We start from the raw sequence: 22,244 nt of genomic DNA, 5'->3' as shown, positions 1-22,244 counted from the left end.
CACCATCCCGCTTGTGAATAAAATCTTATATTTCAGCCGTCACCAATGAGTTTTCTAACTTTGCAAAAAACTTTATTCCTGAAGTTACAAGTGTAGTAAATCAACACAAAACATTAGCTGAACACTGCAGCAGCCGCGGCCTCCTCTCTTTCATTCTGCGTCCCGCCGTCCGAAATCCACCCAGCCTTGATAGTCACGGTTCATCATGCAGTCCGAGTTGACCATCTCTGTGAACAAAACATCCCTATATGAAGCGTATGACCCGTTTCGTACAAACGCACACATGGGAGCATCTCTTGGGAGGCTGCTCTCACCTGGAACCTTTTTTTTTTTTTTCCACACACCCCAAACCAACAGCATACCTGAGATTGCTTGCATGATTTGCTTGGTCATAATCACACGCTCGTCCTCCGAAAGGTGTGCCCGTCTCACCGTACGTGAGGGAAGAGGCTCCTCTCTGGCTGCAGCGCTCCTTGCGGCCTCCCTCCCGGCTGGGAGCTGCTCCACTATTTTGCTCCCACTTGCAGCAACCGTGGCACATGCGAGCAAAACAAACACCAGTGCAAACACTGCCATCCTGTTCCCTGACATGACCACTGAACAACCTGCTACTCACAGCTATCCTTTTATAACACTGGTTAGGCAAAGACCAATATCAATAAGTGCCCCTGCCAGAGCTTTCAATTGATTGGGCCACAGGTGTTCTCAAGGAAATGATGCATTGCTACATCCACAAATCCATTATTATGCTTCTCAGTTACCTGCTTGAAAGCTTTTTGCGCTGCAATAACAATAAAACAAGTCAATCTATTTACACTTGCAATCCAATAGTTCCTTGGTACATTTGAACCAAAACGCAGGCTTTGTTGTAGGTGGAGAATTTTTACAATCACTCATCTCTTGGAAGCTTGACTACAAGCGTGAACACTTTTTTTTTTCTCTTCAAATGTTTACACATTTGACGCAAAAGCAGACAAAGAAATATAATATGACACGTGTGACTCATCTTTGCATTTATTTTGATAATGCCTGGGCTGCTCCAAATGAATGTCTTGGTGACATTGTAATTAGAAACACGGTATTGTGTAAGCAACTTATTGTTGCATATAAATGATCAACAATTGCCGGTTATTTCAAATTCTAAAGTTTTTCCAGATTCCGGGAAAACAAATGAAAAAAAGATGGCTTATAACTCAGAAATAAATGCACACACACAGAAAAAAAAATGTGCATTATGTGAAACAGCAGATACTGTAGCACAGGTGTGGGCAAACTACGGCCCGGGGGCCACATGCAGCCCATGAACGTTTTAATCAGGCCCACCGAACTTGGAAAAAAAATTAAATGAATAAACCTCGTTAATGTTTTATTTTCTAAATACTGAGGTGTGTCAAAGACACGCACATATTTTGTTGTAATGCTTTTGTCCATTTTCTTTTAAAAAAAAAAAATTTTTTTTTTTTCTCCAATGAGGTGAGGTTACCAAAACACTCCATCCATCCGCTCCTGGTCCGGCCCCTCCGTCAAATTTTAGACCCCATTGTGGCCCACCAACCAAAAAGTTTGCCCACCCTTGCTGAAGAACCTCAGAACTCTGCTTTGACAAATGAGATTTTGAAGTCATTCGAGTTTGAACCTATGAACGCTCCATGTGAACTTTATCGAATTAAATAATTACAATCAGGTGTACAAACCCATCAGTAAAATCTCATGTATGCGTCAACAACCAGAGAAAGTTTTTTTTTTTTTCCCCTTCACCTTGTTGCCAGCTTGGCGTTACAGCACACGCACACACTGTCAGAAAATTCCACTTGCATTGCATCAGTACTCAGCTCCGTGACAACTTGATCAATGTTCTGTTATGTTAATTGTCTTTACATAGCGCATGATTGAAATGCATTTTTTGTAAATATCTGGGGCTAAAAAAATGCATCTGTGCTTGTTTCAACAGAAATTCACAGCATTGCAGATGACAGTCACAACAAATCATGAAAATGATTTTGTTCTCCTTAAGAGAAAATGAGCATAATCATAAATTTACTCCAAGCATCTGAAAATTTGGTGAAGCGGCCTGAATTGCATTGCAAGAGCGCGAACGTCGAATTTCAAATGTCATGATACCGATGGAAAAGAATACCACACATCTGTGTATTTAATTGTAATTTAATCTTTAAGGCCCATGTTTTTTTTCCTTCTTCTTCCCTTACACGTCTGAACAATAATCTCAACGTCGATACTGAAAAATGTACATGGACGCGGAATAAGTCGCCGTGGCTGCATTTTGACACGCCAAGCTTTCCCTTGCAGGGTGTGCCACACCGCAGACATACTTTTCAAATGCTCGATTCACTAAATGCCTCTTTGAAATGTGTTTAATCGTGTTTCCAGTGTGACAGGTGCGACAGTTTGTTTTAACTCTGTACCAAAAAAAAAAAACAACACAGACTGACTTTTGAGCCATTCGAAAAAAAATCAATCCAAAGCCATTTGTGGCCGTTAAAAATGCCTCTTTAGCAAAGTTCTTGCTCCGGTGCACAATGCACAATATCGACGAGGAGCGCGATTGCAGATGCAAGAAGTGAATACTACGTCGCCGAACCTGCCCATCTGAGGCGGTGATCAAATGTCATGTGGCATGGGCAGTTGAATGTGGCTTGGCAGCAATGAAGGGCGTGAGCCAAAGTGGAGTGTTTGTTGAAAAGGTTACAAGAGGCCACTGAAACCGCCTTCTCTTTGCTGTGCATTGATTTTGGAACCACACAAATTAGTGATGCCGAAATGTACATCATGACACTAATTCAGTGTGTCAAATTGGCAAAGGCTTTTTAAGGTTTTTAATTTTTTTTTTTTTACCAAATCATAAAATGCTCTGATGAAAATTACCATCTTTGTGTTGCTAGGGTCAATTTCAACCCGGTTGGTTGTTTTAACGTGACACACCCCGACTGCACCCATCAACGGCCCGCGACCATGAATGTAAATTAGCCGTTTTTGAGCATTTCAATGCTATTGGTGGTAATTTACACGATTGGCAGGGTGCGTCCCAATCCGAGTCTACACAGAAAACGAAGGGTATGCTGTCAAAAGAAAAAATTATTTTAGCGGTTTTGGACAAATTACAGCACCGAGACAGCAGTGTTCACAGTTTTGAATAATATTAGAAATCACAAGAATATGAGAAAACTCAGTCCTGGTCTTACTGGATCTGAGTGCAGCCTTTGATACAGCAGGCGAAATTAAACTGGCTGCACAATACGGTCTGGCTCTTGGGTACTGGTTTCAACTGGTCTGAACCTGACTTCACTGGCAGAGAATTTTTTTATCACCATCGGTGAAGACTCCCTGTCAGGAGGTCCCAGGCTGGATTGTGGTGTTCCGCAAGGTTCAATTTTAGGTCCTACATTTTTTTTATTTGTACGTGTTGCCAAATGTTATTCATTTCTAAAACTCTTCATAGTCTTGGCCCCTCTTAATATAGCAGACCCTATTTTATTGTCTGTGGAGCCTCAGTACCTTTTTAGTAATGCCTAAAGTTACTTTTAAGACCCACAGTGCGGCGTCATTCCAAGTGCAAGACCTTCGTCGACCTCTTCCAATCGACATGGTCCTCTTTATTTCATTACATACGCTATACCTTTATAGTCAGTACATTTATGTTCAAATAAAAAGCCATCAAAAAAAGAAAAATTTTAAAAGGGAGTCAGTAAAGCTCGCCGATCAAATTGTTGTCCAACCAGTTCGGTTCCATTTAAAACATTTACTCCTTAAATGTCTTATTTGGCTTGGCTTATCGGCAGCAGACATCAAGCTGCTGAACTTGATTGTCGAGCTGTCACACGCAATTGTTCACACCTTGAGCGCAGAAAACTATTATCAGCATACCGAACATAGTTGCGGCGTCTGCAGGGACTCTCTATAAAATGTCCACTCGCGCCGTCCGCAGTCACTCCTCGTCGACTGCAGCTTCAGTCTCCACCTGCACCTCTTCACCATGTCTCTCATCGTAGGCCGCCCAGGCACCAGCGCCCGCAGCATCTCCTCTGCCAGCTCCATGAGCATCAGCGGGGGCCGAATGCCGCTGGGTGGGGGGAGCCAGATGTCCATCTCCGGTATCTATAAGGGCCGCGCACCCAGCGTGTATGCGGGCGCAGGGGGCTACGATACCCGCATCTCGCAAGCCAGCATCATGCTCCCCTATGGCGGGGTCAGCTCGTTCGGGTTTGATGCCGTGGGGGTCAGCGAGAAGAGCACCATGCAGAACCTCAACGATCGTCTTGCCACCTACCTGGATAAGGTAAGACATCGGAGGGGGGGCGGCGGGGCAAGAGCAGGCTGCAACTGCCCCTCTTCATCCACATATGTGCACACCTGCCACAACACTCGGGACATCCGCAAAATCAAGTGCAGTTGTTGCCATTCAGTGTGAAATTTCATTTAGTTCGTGTGAAAATCATTCAATTGTTTCATGTACCGTCGTTGAAAAAAGTTTCATTGTTTTAAAGTATTTGTTCGGGGGACAATTTAATGTTGACAACAAAATTAGCTTGTTTTTTTCTTGATAATAACCAAACGTTCTTACATCAATAACTCCAATCCGTGGATTCTTTTCTGTCTGTCATTCACTTGATATGTTTCTAGTGGTGCAAAGTAATTAAGTGAACAATTAAGAAAACAAAGTCGTCTCATAATATTTTCCAAGACTTTTTAATATTTACCAGCGACGCATAGAGACAGGCGCAACAATTAAATCCTCTTCAATTAGATGGCCATTAAAATGTTTATAATCTTTTGTGACATTTTAATTGGTAGCGTGCTTTGAAACCTTTTTCCAATATAAAACATGTGCCTTGGTGCAATTAAGTTTGGGCAATGCTGAGCCGCAATAGGAGTGAAGCATCAAAATATTGTCTTTGCAATGACAACTCTGCATGCTATCAAAGAGTTTGTTTTAAAAACAGGATTACTGATGTCTGATAAGGTGTCACCGCAACACTAAATAATAAACATGTTTTATTGATTCAAATAATACAATGTTATCTTTGCAAAGGCATAATGTCTTATGTAACAGGATCTGATTAGTCGTAAAAAAAACACACAGTTGACCTTAAAATGAGACTGGACAGTTATAAGAATTAATATTCAAAAAAGAAAAAAAAAGTAACTAATGTGTATGAATTTGTATGTGGAAATGCACATTGTGTTTAAATTAGTGATATATTAACGGCAGAAAATAAAGTAAGTTTAAAACCAACATTCATAATGCCTCGCTAATGCTCGGTTTATTCTTATGTTCATTTCTACTGAAATGTTCTCAGGGAAGTGATTAATACAACGGAGGACTTAATGACTTGTTGATTGTCTGTAATTGCCGCTTGTGTGCAGGTGCGCTCTCTGGAAGCTGCCAACAGGAAGTTGGAGATGCAGATCAGAGAGTTCTATGAGAAGAGGTCGCCCATTTCCAGGGACTTCACCGCCTACTTCGTCACCATCAATGAACTGCGAGCCCAGGTGACTATTCAAGAGATGCAAAAAAAAAAAAAAAACAAGGATCAAAGACCAAGTCTAGACTCATCATCCAACAATAGACTTAATGAGGAACCGGTTTAGGTGGTTGCGAGGAACAAGCTTCTCAGACAGGATTTTTTTTTCATTTACATATTTACACAATTTACAGTTGTCTGTTTGTGTGTGTCAGACAAATGGTTATTTGAGAGCAGCACACGAGCGCTAGACACAAAAAGCTGCGGGGCCAACATCTGGAAGAGTACAGTACACTTACTTACTGCCTCAGCTTTATTGGAGTGCCGATTGATATTCCGACCCTCAATAAATTAAAAGGACACGTTGCTAAGCTTAACATTGGCACTTATATAATAGGTTTGCATGTAAAAATGACATCAGTACTAAAATACCCCCCCCCCAAAAAAAAAGACTGTAGTGAGTTCCAATTTTTTTGGATTAGGAGATTTACGACATATTGACACGCCCCCTTTTGAAGCTCGGCTTGTTCGCGATGTCATATTGCTCGCTTTCTCAGTTCTGGCTTCTAAAACGGCACAATAATTTGGATTTATTGGCATCAAACGTGAGCTCACGTGATCACCTCCACAAAATCAAAATTACCGTGACGGACAAGAGCATGAATGTTTCGGACAATTCGTGCGCGAAAGTCGTGTCAAGTCGAAGGAGACAAGATGGCGGCTGGCAGCGGGCATGGCTCTTTTTCTATCTGTGCGGCCCGCTACGGACCGGTCCATAGTGCTTTGGGTCCATTGTTTTAGGAGTTATTCCAGCTCCGTGCTTCCGGTAAAAATTTAATTCTTCCATTTTAGATTGCAAGGAGGTATGCGGAGAATCAGAGCATCATCCTGCAGATTGACAATGCTCAACTGGCGGCGGACGACTTCAAAATGAAGTAAATTGCTAGATGAAGTGGTGGCATTCTTGGTTGACAAGATGCATAAAAAAAGCAAGCGTTTTTCTCTGCAAGATTTGAGGTGGAGGCGAACACGCGTGCACTAGTGGAGTCTGATTTGGCTCGTCTTCGAGGCGTCCGCGACAACATGGTTGTTGCCATCGGTGACCTGAAAATGCAGATAGAGAATCTGAAGGATCAACTGGCACAACTCAAGAGGATCCACGAGGAGGTCAGCTCATCTCAGCTCATGCGCTTCTAATGAAATGCTGCCCTCTGCTGGTTGTTTCGCGGTAGTAGAAAATGTGCGTATTTTTTTTCTTTCTATGATGCAGGAGATGAATGCAGCAAGGCTCCAATATACTGGTAACGTGAACGTAGAAGTGGACAGCGCGTCGTCTGTGGATCTTTCCAAGATCCTTCAGGAAGTCAGGGATCAGTATGAAAATCTGGCATTGAAGAACAAGCAGGAACTGGAAAGATGGTATCAAACTAAGGTAAGATGGGAGTCGAATAAAATGCACCAAATGATGACTATCCTGAAGCAGGGTCAGCAAAGTTTGGCCACATATGGATCACCTGTTTCTTGCCCATCAAGCATTACCATCAATAGTATTCCTGCAACATTTGTCCAAGATGTTTTTCCCTAAAGCAGTTTATTCAAAATGTATTTATTATTTTTTTACGACAACACAAGCCGAAGAAAATGGATGTAAAGTGTGCAGACGCGGAATGGAATGGGTTTGTTTACGTGTGTTATAGATGGAATCCCTCCAATCCGAAATTAAAGGTTTCAGCACAGAGGTAAAGACCTTTTCTTCCCAACTTTCTGAGCTGAAGCGGACATACCAGTCTTTAGAGATCACATACCAGAGCATCCTTGCAGAGGTAAGCCGACTTCCCTTTCGCCGCATGAGCCGACGCACAGCCGTTCCACTCAGGCATTCCTCCTCCGCCATGCAGATAGAATGCCTCCGTCAGAACCTCGCCGATACCAAATTGCGGTACGGTAATCAACTCAGCCAACTGCAACTGACCATCAACAGCCTGGAAGTGGAGCTACAGAACCTCAAAGTGAGCATCGAACAACAGAAGACCGAGTACAACCTGCTGCTGGACATCAAGATGAGGCTGGAGAAGGAGATCGCCGAGTACCGCCGTCTGCTGGAAGGAGAATCTTACGAGCAGAAAAAGTGAGAGACAATCCAGTCAGAGTGGACGTATGACGTGTATGACTTTACTCATGTTACACCGTGCTCTCTCTAATTTTTTAAAGGCCTTTGGTCATCAGCAAGGTGGTGCAGCTGGAAGGTAAGCGACTCTCACTCCTCCATCCTTCCCTTAGAAATGACGGCACATGTTGTGGCCAATGTTTTCGTAAACACTTTTCCCTCCACTTCTGCAGAGCACAAGCCCCATATAGAGAGGAGAGTGAAGACCATTGTGGAGCAAATCATCGACGGAAAGGTGGTGTCCACCAGCGTGGATACTCAGAGACAAGATATTTAAATGGTTACTAATGCTCCGAAATCAACCATTAGCTCCTCTTGGTATACTCTCCCACCTGTGAAACACAAAATGAAATAGCGCTGTGTTTACTTTCCGACGATCTCCTTTTTCGTTTAAATACATTAATGCAGCAGTTGAAAGGAAAATGATCCGCAACTTTCGCAGTATTTGAAAAAAAAATATAAATGAATTAATGAAATCAAATGGATTCAAATACATCACACAAGCACACCACAATGGGAATCTTTGATAGGTGTTCAAAAAGTTTGTTTTTCAAAGTATTGTTTTGAACAAAACATGGACAAATCGATATTTGAATTTGTGCGATGGAAAATTAGCGTTTTTGACACAAAAACAACAACCATGCGAATTAAAAGTGTCTTGCTGCAAGTTTATGGTGTGTCTTTTGTATTATCATCTTGATGCATCTTCTGGGAACAATGACATTGACAAGACAATTTTGACAGTGTTAAAAGTGACATCATCAAGCAGCCGCCAATGAAAAAGGAGCCACCAGATGACGTCACGCCGAGGAGATGAGTTTGTTTGCGTGTGGTTTTAGCTGGAATGGCTCCCCCTGCTTTTGTCATTTCATTCAGCCCGAAACGCGACGTTAGGTAAAAAGTGATTTCCTTTTTTTCATTTGTTATATGAACAAAATCTATAGAGTATCTCCCAAAAATGTACTTTGAACAAGTGGTTTTAGTATCTCTCAACAAGAGAAGCCACGAATCCATTTTAGAAGTTGGCAAGTTAATTGACAAAAAAGGCATAATCGCTTTATTTAATTAGGGCAAGTAAAACGTTATTAAAAAACCCCCGAACAAACCTACAACTAAGATTAAACTAAAACTAAGTGTTTTTTTTTTTTTTCCAAAACTAACAATGTCACTCTGAAAACTAATTACAACAAAAAATACGAAACAAAACTCAAAACAATATTAAAAACCAACTATGAATGGGGATCCCATGTTTAGACTAGTGGGACTGCATAAAACATATTGTTACCTTCCTCGATCACCAACACACGTCACACGCCACATTGCTGTCCCACGCTAAGCCTGGAACTATATTCTTGTAAAGAACATTTTTGGGTTCAGTACAATTCTCTACTGCGTAAAAGAATGAGCTGTCAATCTCTGTCAAGTGTATGGGGAATTTGCGCCCCATTTTGAAGCCGAATTCTATTCTGTACAGTGACTTTAATAGTAAGACCACTTGGCCACCAGGTGGCAGTATTGTCTTTCCAAGCCAAAACCGGACCTTATAGCCACACCCCTTTCTGGGGGGCAGCGGGGTGGGGCGGCTGCGACTATAGTAAACCGACTTAGTCATAAAATGCAATATGAATATCCGAGATGGGAAACTTAATTTCAATAGCATATTCAAACCGATATAGATTTTATAACTGATTGCACAAATGTACTATATGCGCCCCGCCTGGATTATTAAGACTCCTAGAATTGTATTTTTTTAAGTATTTTTTTCCCCACATCATTGTTAAAATGTGAGAAATTGAAATAGTAAAGCTAATATTTTTGGGTCGCATATCCCAGAAATTATATGTCTGTACAAGTTATTATGATTATTTTCAAGAAAAGAAACACTGTAAAATGTGTTCTTCATTGGTATTGTTAAAAAGTTCAAGCGTCATATTTTTAAATTGAGCAATGTGATCTTTGCATGAGCGATCGACGACAACCAAAGGTTTAAGCCAAAGAAGTGTGCATGACAGCTATCACATTCACATTAATATGGAAAGCTGCTTGAGAAATTATTTGATTATTATTAGTCTTTGTGCTCACTTGTAAAATAATCTAGCACAGGAGAATGTGTTTAATGTTCTCCCCACTACTAGTGGCACTTTTGGCCACCTGTTTTTTTTTTTTTGTTTTTTTTTTAAAAGAAAAACCTAGGGCTTGAATGACTAAATTTTTTTGTTCTACTGTGAATACATTCGTAGGATGATTTACACCCACGCCTTCATTATATGCTACTAGAGAAGCACTTTGTCACATACTCCTGCAATATTATTGATAAAAATATATAATATTACTAGCCATTTTACCAATGTATCCCAGTCATTCTACTAGTTTACTGAATTACTTTACCAGTGAGGGCAAAGAGCATACAAGATATAGGATATTCAATAACTGCTCATAACGGCTTTCCGTACATCTACGGAACCTGCTTCGACAAGACAAGGCTGCTCTCAGGCACGAAACCCGGAGGCGTTCCTCGTAAAGAATGCACTTCAGCCTGTCTTCGGCACAAGAAGCAGCATGTTGCATGACACCTCAAAACCAATGCTCATTTACTCTCAATTATATATATATATATATATATATATATATATATATACATGTGAGAACTGCACGATGAAACAAATGGTTTACATGTGCAGAAGTGAACATGGATGAAAAGAAGCAAAAATAGCCAGCAGCCCCAACATGCGGTAAACAACAATTGCAATTGTGCATCTATTACAAAATGCCAGCTGCAATAAACATCAGCAATATTATGAACCGTGACAGCTTGTACAAACAAGAAGTTATGATTTAGTTTTTATTTGTATAATTGTTGCAAGTGAGTCGACAATAGATTTGCTCACGTCTTTAACTCTCTCTGCTGGAAATTTCCAGACCTCTGAGAGCATGCGAAGAGTGCTGCAGAAATCATTGAGAGTAGTTAAGGGTGGAGCCAACACCTGCGGGCTATGTCACCGTACCACACAAACCTGTCTGAACCTGATTTCAAGCGTACGGTACCTTTCAAAAGGCCACAAAGAAAGCAGTTCCTGTTGCTTCATTCCCTCATTGCAGGCTTGACATGCCCCCCTCCCCCAAAAGTAGGCAGAAGATGAAATATTGTTTCATTGCTATTTGTATCTCTGTCATGTGAAGGACTTAGAATGAAAAAACAAACAAACTGTAAAGCTCGCAAAAGATGTTGCACTGACTTTACAACTTCTTGTGAGTGCTCAGAGCAATTGGTCTATTTTACTCGGATGGGGGAAAAAAGAAATATTTTGCACTTTCATGTCTTATGTTCCATTTTGGCTCCAACATGAAAGTTCCACACCCAGCTAAAAGCGCCTCAGGCTCCCTCTGACTTGCAGGTCAGAGCACAAACCACATTTCCGACAAGCTCCAACTGCTTTCCCCTGAAGCTGCGATTATTTTTTTTTGTCTACTGAGTGAATTGGAACGGACTCTGAACAAGACGGCGAATGTGCAGCATGCAACCCCGTTTAGATGCAATATAAAAAGTGATCCCGGATTAATCCATTTTGCAGACCCTGTAAAGTGACATTTGAAGATATTTGCTGAAAATGTTTTATACATGAACTCATTCAATCCATAAGACATACATATACGTTTTCAAAAACGTAGTCCCTGCCTCCCAAAGACGTATTTGTACGTCTTAGCATTTTTTTTTCTTTTCTCCGACTTTTTTTAGCATTAGAACACAATATTCTGTTGGCCTCGCAAAATCAGTCAAAATACAGAAAAACGCTGGAATTGAGGGGTTTCTTCTCGTGAAATTTCTGGGATTAAATGAGTTTGAATTGTACCATTTTAAAGTCCTCAGGGTTGAAGATTTTTACAAATTTACATTGTAGAAACATCGCATTCATGTAGTGAAGGTGTCAAACATTACGCATTGTTTGTACCGCTCCTCTTTTTTTTTTTTTTTTTGCAATATAAACACAGGTTACAGTGAATTCTTGTAGGCGTCCCCCCCCCCAAATTTCTGAACCCCAATTCGCACGTAAGCATGGTAATACTAGCGTTTATTTCTCCAAATGCCCTCTATTTACTGCCAAACCTTTCTTTCACATGCGCGCACATTTACGCATCAACTCAATTAGAGTTGTCCGCAACGAATTGAAGGAAATGTGTTGAAGGAAATGTTAAAAACCTCAAACCAAATTGCTAGTTCGCTTCACTCAAGAGATTCCAGCCACACCTTGCACTAATGCCTCGCATTCCAACATGGCTGCTCACTTTGGTGCAAACCTGGTGCGTTCAAGCAAGAGCGTGTGCGAATAGTCGTGAGGCTTCAAAAAAAAAAAAAAAAATGAACACAAGCTCAGTTTGAAGCTCAGGACAAAACACAGTGGAGCATACACACAAAAAAAATATAAAATGAAAAAATCTGGTGTATTTCTCCTGAACATTTCCTGCTATATGTCCTGCAGCACCTCCTTCCAAAATCTCTGCAAGGACTAAATTTCTATTTCATCCATTTTTTTCCCGACAGCCCAAGGGCCCAATTGTATGTGACGCTGCCTTTTAAAAGGTTTGCTAATAAAGCTTTATGACATGGTGATGATTGCCCAATAGTACGTGTTAATTACATCGTGCAACCACCTTAGCTTGATTTTATTTCGCAATCAAGGAATGCTGACACTTCTTGACGTTGCAAACGGTCTGATAAAATGAGCTACGTTATCTTTGTTGTTCGGGCTAATTTGTGAAATTTTCCAGTCACTTGTCAGTGCAATTTTAATGAAATTTTTATGTTGTTTTGTTTTTTAGCGTTGTTTTTGAAAGGTATATTCATGTCTTTTATTATTCTATAGTAGAAAAAAAAATAGATGGATACTGAGACTATTTGAGTTTGTTGTGCATTTGCAGTGTCACCAAAAATCACCAACCAATGACAAACAAGCCCTGCAAAAATACGATCAAATTTAACTCATATATAATTGATTATAGAAACTGAAATTTTTAAATCTTTTCCAATTTTTCATGCCAACGCATTTCATTCTCATGAGAACAAGCTGCACAGCGTCGCAAATTGTGAAATCCTCAGGTAGCAACTTGCCGGCTTGTTGTTTTAATTAACATCTCATGTTGCTGAAACCAACTCGACCAGCGCAACATGTTCGGATCAGCCTATAGCCCTTTTGCCACACCCACCAGTCACACAAACGGTGTCCTATTACGGCTCTTATGCAATCGTAAAGTCATGACTCGCAGTGCAGCGCAGAACTACTTTTTACAACTGGGAACATTGCAGCCTCATAAATTTCGTAGAGTACATTTTACTGAAATCGATGAAAATTGTACTCTAAATAAAGTCTCAGTCCAAACAGAGTAAAATTTACAATTTAAAGTATTTAAATTGTACCCAAAGCAATGGATTATTTGTGCACCAAATGATTAAAAAAAAAACTTTCATTTCATGAGAACAAATGATACTTATTCACAATTTACACTAATAAGAGAAGGGGGCGGGGCCTCATGTACACAGAGTGAAGAGATTTTGATCCATTCTTACATTTAGTCCCGCTCTAGTGCCCGCGGGAGGATATTGTGCTCCGAAATGTTTGAATACAACTGAATTAAAAGGGGGGGGAGTCTGTAAAAATGACTAATTTTACTCTTTATGTGATATGGTTCCTTTTAAAAAGTCGTGTCATACCTAAGATTTTACTGATTCAATACAGTACAATATTTATGCATCTGATTGACCAGCCTCCGTTCTTAACAGCTGTGTTCAATTTCGATAAAAAGCCCTCAAGAAACTAAAATTTAGACATCGGAATTCACCAACGCCTCGGGTGGTGAAAGGTGTAAAAGTACGAGTAAAAGTCGCGCGAAACTGCTCGACTCTATGTTAAGGAATTTGCAGTCCTTGTTTCTTATATAACATGTTTTTGCCATCCGCCCACAGGGTACGGCTGCCTCGCTTAAGCATGGCAGAAATTCAGCAAAGATAGATCATCTGTCAGAGCTTGACACTTCAAACTGGTTGGATCTGACTAAGCAGCCTCAGGCTAACACGGCAGGGTGCGGCCCTTTCACTATTCATACTTTTAAGCGATAAACTATCGTTGTTTTAAATGAAAAATCGCTTTTTCTCTCATCTGGAGTTGAAGACAATACAGTGCGAGAGCAACAACAAGTTTTGTATGTGCTCTAAATGTTAAAAATCAAACAAAGAAAAGAAAGGGTTTCGAGATCCACGTCCCACTTTCTCCTTCATCTACTGCCGGGTAAATTAACCCAAGGGATAAGTGTGAAGGGTGGGGCTGGAGATCTTAGGTAATGCTACTCCCATCTACACGCCTCCACTTGCACCAGAGGCCACCTTGTGTAGCATAAAAGGGGGAAGCAGGAGGAGCTGTGTATCTCACTCCATCATCTCCTCTCTAAGGCAGGCAGACACTACCGACCAGTCATAATGACAACCATCAGCAGGACCTCTTTCTCTGGCCGCTCTTACGGAGGCGGAAACTTGGCCGGCAGTATTCGCAAGGGCCAGGCTTTGAGTGTTTATGGAGGCGCAGGTGGATCCGGCTCAAGAATCTCCACCAGTTATGGCATGGGAGGTAGTGGTAGCAGTTATGGTTTTTCCATGGGAGGGGGCTCAGCAGGCTACGGCTTTGGCGATGGCTTGGATCTCCATGTTGGAGCAAATGAGAAGGCCACTATGCAGAACCTGAACGACCGTCTGGCCTCCTACCTTGACAAGGTGCGCAGCCTTGAGAAAGCCAATGCCGAGCTCGAGCTGAAGATCCGTCAGTTCTTGGAGAGCAAGACCTCCCCCCTCGCCCGTGACTACTCTGCTTATCAAGTCACCATCAACGACTTGCAGAAAAAGGTAAGAGTATATGTCTTATTCGAGACGTAATCCGTGGTCATGAAAAGCCACTGACATTCTCCATTTCGTAATCACGCAGATCCAGGATGCCACACGCATCAACGGCGGGATCTATCTTTCCATTGACAACGCTAAGCTGGCAGCCGATGATTTCAAAACTAAGTAAGCTTGAAGACGACCATTCAAACTTAAAGTACATATTATGCTTGGTGTAGCGTGATTTTTCTGATCGCTTGCTGATCTCTTCCAGGTATGACAATGAGCTGGCTATGCGTCAATCAGTGGAGTCAGATATTGCCGGTCTGAAGAGAATGTTGGATGAGCTGACACTGGTCCGCTCAGACCTGGAGATGCAGATTGAAGGCCTCAAGGATGAGCTTGTCCACCTCAAACGCAACCACGAGGAAGTGAGTAGCAAACATTTACATACGGTGTGTCTGAGTTACAAAAAAGTCATTTCCCTCCAATGTCTTACCAACATTTTTATGTGACAGGAAATGGCAGCTATGAGGTTACAGATGACTGGACAGATCAACGTAGAGGTCGACGCCAAACCACAGGTCGACCTGACCAAAATCATCAGTGAGATCCGAGATCAGTACGAGAGCGTGGCCGCAAAGAACCAGAGAGAACTGGAAAGCTGGTTCCAGAGCAAGGTAATTCCCACGGAAACGTTGTTGATCGTTCCAAAGCATGTGCTGGAGCATGGCACCAACACTCTATCATGTCCATTGCAGATCGATGCACTGAACAAGGAAATGGCTGTCAGCACAGAAACTCTCCAGACCTCCAGGTCGGAGATCTCCGAGATCCGTCGCACCCTACAAGGCTTAGAAATTGAACTACAGTCGCAACTTAGCATGGTAAATAAAGCAGAGCCTTCTAGCTGTACACGCCCAAGAAAATGTCCACTGGATCCAATGTCCCCATTTGCTTATTCGTGAATACTAAAGTCTCACTTGTACACGCTCCTCCAGAAAGCATCCCTGGAAGCCACATTACGCGAAACCGAAACCCGATATGCCATGATTCTCCAAGGACTTCAGAACCAGGTGGTTTGCCTTGAAGAGCAACTGCAGCAACTCCGTGCCGATATTGAAAACCAGAGCAACGAATACCGCATGCTCCTCGACATTAAGACCAGACTTGAGCAGGAAATTGCAGAGTACAGGAGACTGATGGACGGAGAGGGAAGGTAAGACAGAATTGACTTAAGGGTGTGTTTGACCAGATAAAAAGTGCAGGCATCAGATCGGAACCACATGCGTTGTGACTGGTGTTTAACGCATGCATTTTAATTGTCCTTCCCTAGTATTGGTACCAGCAAAAACACCTCTGCCAGGGTGATAATGGTCACAGAGGAGTTGATAGATGGCAAGGTCGTGTCCTCCAAAACCACCTCCGCCTAAGCTGCCTCACACAGCAAACAACAGCACAAAGGAGTGTGACACCTGAAGACTACCTTTTCATCTCTAACAAATGCAATGATGAAATAAAAGGCTCCTTGTCTGCCAACCTACTCCTTGTTTCGGCTGAATCATTTGTTTGACTTGTTTGAATGTACAAGAGATTTGCTCCAATATATGATCGATATGACATCAAAATGTAACATGGAATAAAACACAAAGTCTTCAGGGTGTATTAAAATGGTGATATCGTTTCTCTTCAGTGGTTTTTGTCCCAACACATCCCCAGTTCCTTCTCGCCCTGATTGAGAAAGCTTTCATTTCACCTAGTGCATGCTGGTATGTATTCCAGTCTATGAATAGGACATATTTGTTGCTATGCTGGCTAAAATCCGGCAAAAGACAGAAGACTCCACTCTGGACTGGTCTTCAGTCAATCATGGGGCACATATACGGTACATTCGAGACACTCTCCAGACGCTAGACCAGGGGTCTTCAATCCGGTCCCTCGAGTGCCTGTCTCTCCATGCTGCAACACACCTGATTCAAATGATCAGGATCGTCATCTAGCTTCTGCAGACCGTGCTGATTATCTAATCATTCGAATCAGGTGTGCTGCAGCAGGGAGAGATGGAAAACAGGCTCGGCACCGGCCCTCGAGGAACAGGACTGAGGACTCCTGCACTGGACTAACCTCTTGCACTGGTTGCACTGGTGCACCCAACTAAAGTGAGATGCAACAACGGCATCACCTTCAACTCTGGTGGACTGGCAAAATACGGTAAAGTGCCCATCTATGTGCATGAATGAAGAATGTGTCTTCCTATGCTCTCACTTACGGCTATCTGTCACTCGAGGGGGGGGGGCATGAATATGCAATCGGCACTTTATTCATTAGAACTTCTGGTCTTGATAAAGACAAGAAAACGGCAAGTGATTTTTCTGATTATTTGTGTCAGCAGCTTTAAACTGTCAAATAACATCTCTCAATCAATTTTTAATGAAAGCACACACGAATGAACTGAATGATCTTTATTGGGTCGGACGTAAGGAATGCCCAAATCGGCTCGTTTTACATGTTTCCCTCCTCCAGCTGAGAAACATCCAAAACATGCGTGATAACGGCCCTCGGAGACCAGATTTGGACACACCTGGGTTAGCGTCTCCCTGCCAACGTTTCACTCAATCTGATCCACATCGACATCGACAGTCTTGCTGCTGCCAATCACCCTCCCGTCCACGACCGTCTCCACCACCGTGATGACCTTGGTGACCACTGGACAAAAGAGAAGAAACGTGAGCAAATGTTGTTCCTCTATCACCACCATTGTTGAATGTTAACGATGCTTTTGAGGATGCTCACCTTGCTTTGAGCTGGTGAAGAAGAAGAAAAACAGAACATGTTAGTTCAGGGTATTTCTGATGTTCTGGTTCTGGTGTCGTGGTACCCCGGATATTATACAGAGTTCAGTCTCATTCTCACCTTTCATCCTCGCCATCCAGCAGCCGTCTATACTCGGCAATCTCCATCTCCAGTCGCGTTTTAAGGTCCAACAGCATGTCGTACTCGTGCTTATTGCTGGTGATGTTGGCGAGGAGCTGCGAAAGCTGGGCCTCTAAACTTACGACCATGTTCTGCAGTCCTGCTAGCTGTGCAGCATAGCGGGATTGTGTCTCGGCCAGCGTTCCCTCCAGGGATGCTTTCTGGCGGGGTCACAAAGAGAAGACATGAGCAAGCAGCCTGCAAGGCAACGTGTTTGTTTGAAAACGCGAGGTGGCACATACCATGCTAAAATGGGACTGCAGTTCAATCTGAAGCCTCTGGAGCGTACTCTTCAGGTCCTTGATTTCCGAGCGGGATGTCACAAGAGACTCTGTCTGGGTCATCACTTCCCGCTCGACTGCTGCCATCTTGGCACATCACAGACACAATGCGACATGTTAAGGAAATCATTTTTTAAAAGTTAGCATTAGTTATGCCCCTCACCTTGTTCTGGTACCAGGACTCAAGTTCCTTGCGGTTTTTAGCAATCATAGCCTCATATTGGTCTCTGATCTCTGTCATAATCTGGTTCAGGTCTGGAGAGGGCGATGCGTCCACGGCCACGTTAACTTGACCACCCATTTGACTCCTGAGCAGAGCCAATTCCTACAAGGAGTCAAAAAAGAAATCTGTCATCAATTAAAGATTGATAATGCGTCTGTGGAATATGAATTAAGCAGCAAAATCCGTCTCAGTGGGCGGCCATTTTGTAATTATCTGTCGACTGAAAATGACATCACAGTTGCTCAGTGTTCAGGTAACGACCAATCACGGCTCACTTGTTTTCTGAAGTTGAGCAATGATCGGTCATTAGCTGCGCCCTGAGCAACTGTGATGTCATTTTTTAATCGAAAACAAGAGACAAAATGCTGAGAGGAGTGCGTGTGAACCTGCGGAACATGATTTTTTTCCCACCGTATGACAATAAAGTGTAATTCCACCTCCACACCAGTAGTTGGCAGTGCCGCTCGCCTTACCAATTGTGCGCAGCAAGTATTAACTCGACGGTGTAGGTTTGTTTCGCAAAGGAAAATGCTTTTATTCATAGTTGCGGTGGAAAGTGGCAGGACACCCTCACCTCTTCGTGGTTTTTCTTCAGCATGATGACCTCATCCTTCAGACCGTCCACCTGGCACTCCAGATCCACTCTGAGTAAATTCATCTCTTCCAGCACCTTCTTCAGCCCGGCGATGTCAGCCTCCACGGTCATCCTCATGGCCAACTCATTGTCGTACCTGAGAGCGTCGCAGAGCTCGGTGAGTTTTAGGCGTTCACTTGGCAGATGTCAACGATGTGAAAGTGAACACACGCTTCACACTCACTTCATTTTGAAGTCCTCGGCAGCCAGTTTGGCATTGTCAATATTGAGAATCGTCTTGGCATTGAGCCTCGCAGCGACACGGATCTGACAAGGAAGCAAACGAAATAAAAGAGCTGATTAGTCAAACGGTACAATTAATGAATTCATTTGAAGGTAGCGGTCAGGGAAGATTTCTTTCCTCAGGGACAGTTCTTTCTTTTTTTTTTTTTTTAGCGATGTAGTACTAGTGTTGCTTTTATTCTATTTTATTTTATTTTGCACAACAGTAAAGAATTAACCATCCATCTTGTATTGCAGTCGCCCTCATGAGCGACCCTTGCACCTTATTATGGCGTTTTTGGATTCATTTGCCATGTATGTTTCCTTCTGAGTGCCTTAGAATCTTATATTTCTGATTGATCCCAATGAACTATGCTTCAAATAAAAAAAAATGGCTGCAAATGTATGACATGACCTCGAAAAAACAACGAGTCATCTACAGCACCTTCTAAATTCATTCGTGATCCATCGCATTAATACCGTAAGACACAGTACTGTGTAGTTTTCCTGGAATCGAGTAAATTAAATTACCGTATTTTCCGGACTATAAACCGCTACTTTTTTCCCAGATTTTGTACCATGCGACAAATACAACGGTGCGGCTTTTCTGTGGATTTTTTCTTTCACCAGTAGGGGGGGCGCTTTATAGTTCAGAAAATACGCTAACTAAATCTTGAATTTTTTTTTTTCTTGGGTCTGTTCTGTTTTAATTAGCAAAGCTGTTGGCGTGTTAAAAGGCACTGTTTTAACAATCTGTTTATGTACGCATGCATGGAGTGTACACGTTGCTGTGTAATTGATATTGACGTGATGAAGTGTCGCACTTTGGAATGTAACTTTACTTTCTGTTTTCTAACCAGAGTGGGTGGCAGTCGTGCATGTCACCATATCTCAGCTACGTCCAACCCCCACACTCCATTTGGCATCTCATCCTGGAATACCACGCCTCTCACCTTATCCTTCAGGTCATCAATGATGGCAAAGTAACTGGTGTAGTCGTGGCTGATGACGGTTCTGCTCTGGTACCAGTCTCTGATCTGCTTGTCCAGGCGCTCGTTCTCCATCTCCAGGGTGCGAACTTTCTCCAGGTAAGAAGCCAGACGGTCGTTGAGGTTCTGCATGGTGGTCTTCTCGTTGGCGCCGACGTGGAGGTCCAGGCCGTCGGCGAGGTTGAAGCCAGGTGCGGATGCGTAACACGACTGGGCGGAGGAGATTCTGGTGCCGTAGCCGCCGGCTCCCCCGTAGACGCTCAGCGTTTTGTGTCCGTAGGATTTCGTGCTCAGAGACATGATGGACGATCTGGATGTGGACCAGGTTGGAAAACTGGAGATCATCTGCAGTGGTGAGCATCACTTTGCTCCTTGTGTTTTATATATAGTGTAAAAGGGGAGGGGTTTAAGTTGAAAGGGAAGAATGTGTCTGCCAGTACTCCGTGCAATCACTCCATCACCACACGGGGTGGTGCCGAGTGGGTGAGGGGTTCATCCGCCCTCATGACAGGTCAAACTTGTGATTCCACATTTTATCATTTCTCAATGAATGACCATTCTTGAAATAGTTCTCTTGCATACCCCATACCCCTTTAGGAATGCATAACTGCCACCTTCCATGTTTATTCCCAGACAAAACAAACAGTGCGAGCTATCATACACACCTATCGGAGAAATGCCGTAAAACGTTGACGGAAAATGTTTGCTCGCCACTGTGACGCAAATTAAACACAGCGGTGGCAATTTCACATCAGCCAAACAAGGGCCAAAGGTTGAGACTGCGGGGGTCATTTAAGTCAAATATATCAGTGCGGAAATGTGCAAGATTGCATTTACTGATGCTCGTGGAATCGTTTCTCATCAACGTTTAAGTTCTTTCACGTGCAAGTATAACACACCTGCATCGGACACAGAGGCAGGGTGGACTGCACATACGAGACTCATCGGCGAGAAAATACATCACGCATGTTTGAGTGAGTCAAAGTCTGCATTCCTGTCATACGTTGAGAGGCCATCTGGGTTATGTTTACAAATACCGTTCTTTGACATATATTTGACAAGTCAAACTGAGTGACACTTATTGTAGAAAAAGGGAACATTAAAATGTTTCAACTATTTTCTTGGCAGGATCCTTTTCTCTTCATTTTTTTAACCAACAGGGGAGATTCAGAACTGCATTTTATTTTGAATCAAAAAAAGATGTTTCGCTAAGCAGCAACATGTCTGGAGTGATGACTCAGTCATGAGGTCCGGTCAGTGCGCTCAAACATAACTTGCACTTCCGTGATGAATGATTGTTTATGAGCAATGATTGAAATGCTCACTGCATCATCATTGAATTCCCACGGGATGACGTCTTAAAGGGGGGAAAATAAATGATGTGCACCATTCAAATGTTTGCATGAAGCTGCTAGATTGGTTTGTCTTGATTGTCCAATTCTTTTATAGGGTTTATTTCAAAATAAAAGAAACCAAAAATCTGTGCTCTACTTCTTTATACAAAACACAACCTTCCTGTCTTAAAGGGGAAGTCAACCCCAAAAAATTATTTACAATAAAATGTTATATGTGCGTTCAGTAGTCTAAACTTGGCATTCTGATTAATATTGCGTTTGTGGAATATGAATTTAGCGGGAAAATCCACAAAATTCCTCCGTTTTTAGCCATCTCAAGGGGCGGCCATTTTGTCACATAAATATGAATAATAAACACGAAAATATTTCAATATAATTTTTTTCACCAGAGATGCTGATTATCAAATGGGCAGACAAAAATCTCACTGTCTCTCCGTTGGAAAATGATCACTTTGATATTTGCGTCTTGAACGTCTCGTCTTGTTGAGCAACATCGCCGCGCTGCTTGACTGCTGTTCGCTGTCATCATTGACAACTTCTCTCGTCGTCTGTCAGCCCACAAAACGAGGTGACACCTCGCGAGATGACAGAGGGTGCCGACTATCATAAATATTGAGGAGAATTCATGTGCAGGCGCAGTCATCGCTTTTCTTCATACAAAGACTTTTTGGGAATGTTGCGCTAAGAATGTTCGACTGACATGACAAGCAGATTGAGGAAAACTCTCAACAGCAAACACACACTTTAAAGTACTCTTAAGGGCTAACATGGTTAGCAAAACGTATCAACACTTCTGTGATGGTTATTTATTTCAAGGATATTGATTTTTTTTTTTTTTTTAAATATGTTCATTATTTTATAAAGCCAAACCAAATCCAATAAAACGGAGAATAAATTATACCACAAAAATGACATTAAAACTGAGTTTTTGGATGGTGTGATATTTTTTCTGAAGAAATGCTCTGGATCATATTGCAAGCTTTGGTTTTTGCTTTTTTTTATATTATATTTGGCTAATTGTGGCTAAATAACCGAGTAAGCAGCACTGTAGTTCT

General features: G+C 42.3%; 4 protein-coding genes across 4 annotated transcripts; 2 read left to right on the top strand and 2 right to left on the bottom strand.

Moving 5' to 3' along the window:
• Window positions 1-116: 116 nt before the first annotated feature.
• On the bottom strand, window positions 117-613 carry LOC148332660 (uncharacterized). The gene is made up of 2 exons (XM_088303508.1): window positions 363-613; window positions 117-227 (listed from the first exon to the last, which is right to left on the bottom strand). Exons 1-2 carry the CDS (start codon window positions 589-591, stop codon window positions 151-153), a joined length of 306 nt encoding a protein of 101 aa, XP_088159634.1. The 5' UTR covers window positions 592-613; the 3' UTR covers window positions 117-150.
• A 3,320-nt stretch (window positions 614-3,933) lies between these two features.
• On the top strand, window positions 3,934-8,314 carry LOC148332659 (keratin, type I cytoskeletal 20-like). The gene is made up of 9 exons (XM_088303752.1): window positions 3,934-4,294; window positions 5,383-5,508; window positions 6,333-6,415; window positions 6,491-6,647; window positions 6,751-6,912; window positions 7,178-7,303; window positions 7,379-7,608; window positions 7,692-7,726; window positions 7,821-8,314. The coding sequence occupies exons 1-9, from the start codon at window positions 3,992-3,994 to the stop codon at window positions 7,922-7,924; spliced, it is 1,326 nt and encodes a 441-aa protein (XP_088159878.1). The 5' UTR covers window positions 3,934-3,991; the 3' UTR covers window positions 7,925-8,314.
• Window positions 8,315-14,046: 5,732 nt separating this feature from the next.
• LOC148332658 (keratin, type I cytoskeletal 50 kDa-like) lies at window positions 14,047-16,055 on the top strand. The gene is made up of 7 exons (XM_088303754.1): window positions 14,047-14,536; window positions 14,616-14,698; window positions 14,787-14,943; window positions 15,031-15,192; window positions 15,274-15,399; window positions 15,514-15,731; window positions 15,849-16,055. The coding sequence occupies exons 1-7, from the start codon at window positions 14,117-14,119 to the stop codon at window positions 15,943-15,945; spliced, it is 1,263 nt and encodes a 420-aa protein (XP_088159880.1). The 5' UTR covers window positions 14,047-14,116; the 3' UTR covers window positions 15,946-16,055.
• Window positions 16,056-16,959: 904 nt separating this feature from the next.
• Window positions 16,960-20,201, bottom strand: krt98 (keratin 98). Its single transcript, XM_088303756.1, has 8 exons — window positions 19,799-20,201; window positions 18,808-18,890; window positions 18,564-18,720; window positions 17,930-18,091; window positions 17,728-17,853; window positions 17,426-17,646; window positions 17,306-17,316; window positions 16,960-17,218 (listed from the first exon to the last, which is right to left on the bottom strand). The coding sequence occupies exons 1-8, from the start codon at window positions 20,177-20,179 to the stop codon at window positions 17,121-17,123; spliced, it is 1,239 nt and encodes a 412-aa protein (XP_088159882.1). The 5' UTR covers window positions 20,180-20,201; the 3' UTR covers window positions 16,960-17,120.
• Window positions 20,202-22,244: the final 2,043 nt, after the last annotated feature.

The sequence above is a fragment of the Idiotropiscis lumnitzeri genome, chromosome 8, assembly GCF_059441095.1.
Source record: "Idiotropiscis lumnitzeri isolate Australia: NSW breed Sydney's pygmy pipehorse chromosome 8, RoL_Ilum_1.0, whole genome shotgun sequence".
Classification (NCBI taxonomy): Eukaryota; Metazoa; Chordata; class Actinopteri; order Syngnathiformes; family Syngnathidae; genus Idiotropiscis; species Idiotropiscis lumnitzeri.
The sequence above is the reverse complement of the archived record's forward strand: the minus strand, read 5'-3'. Positions and strand labels throughout refer to the sequence as shown.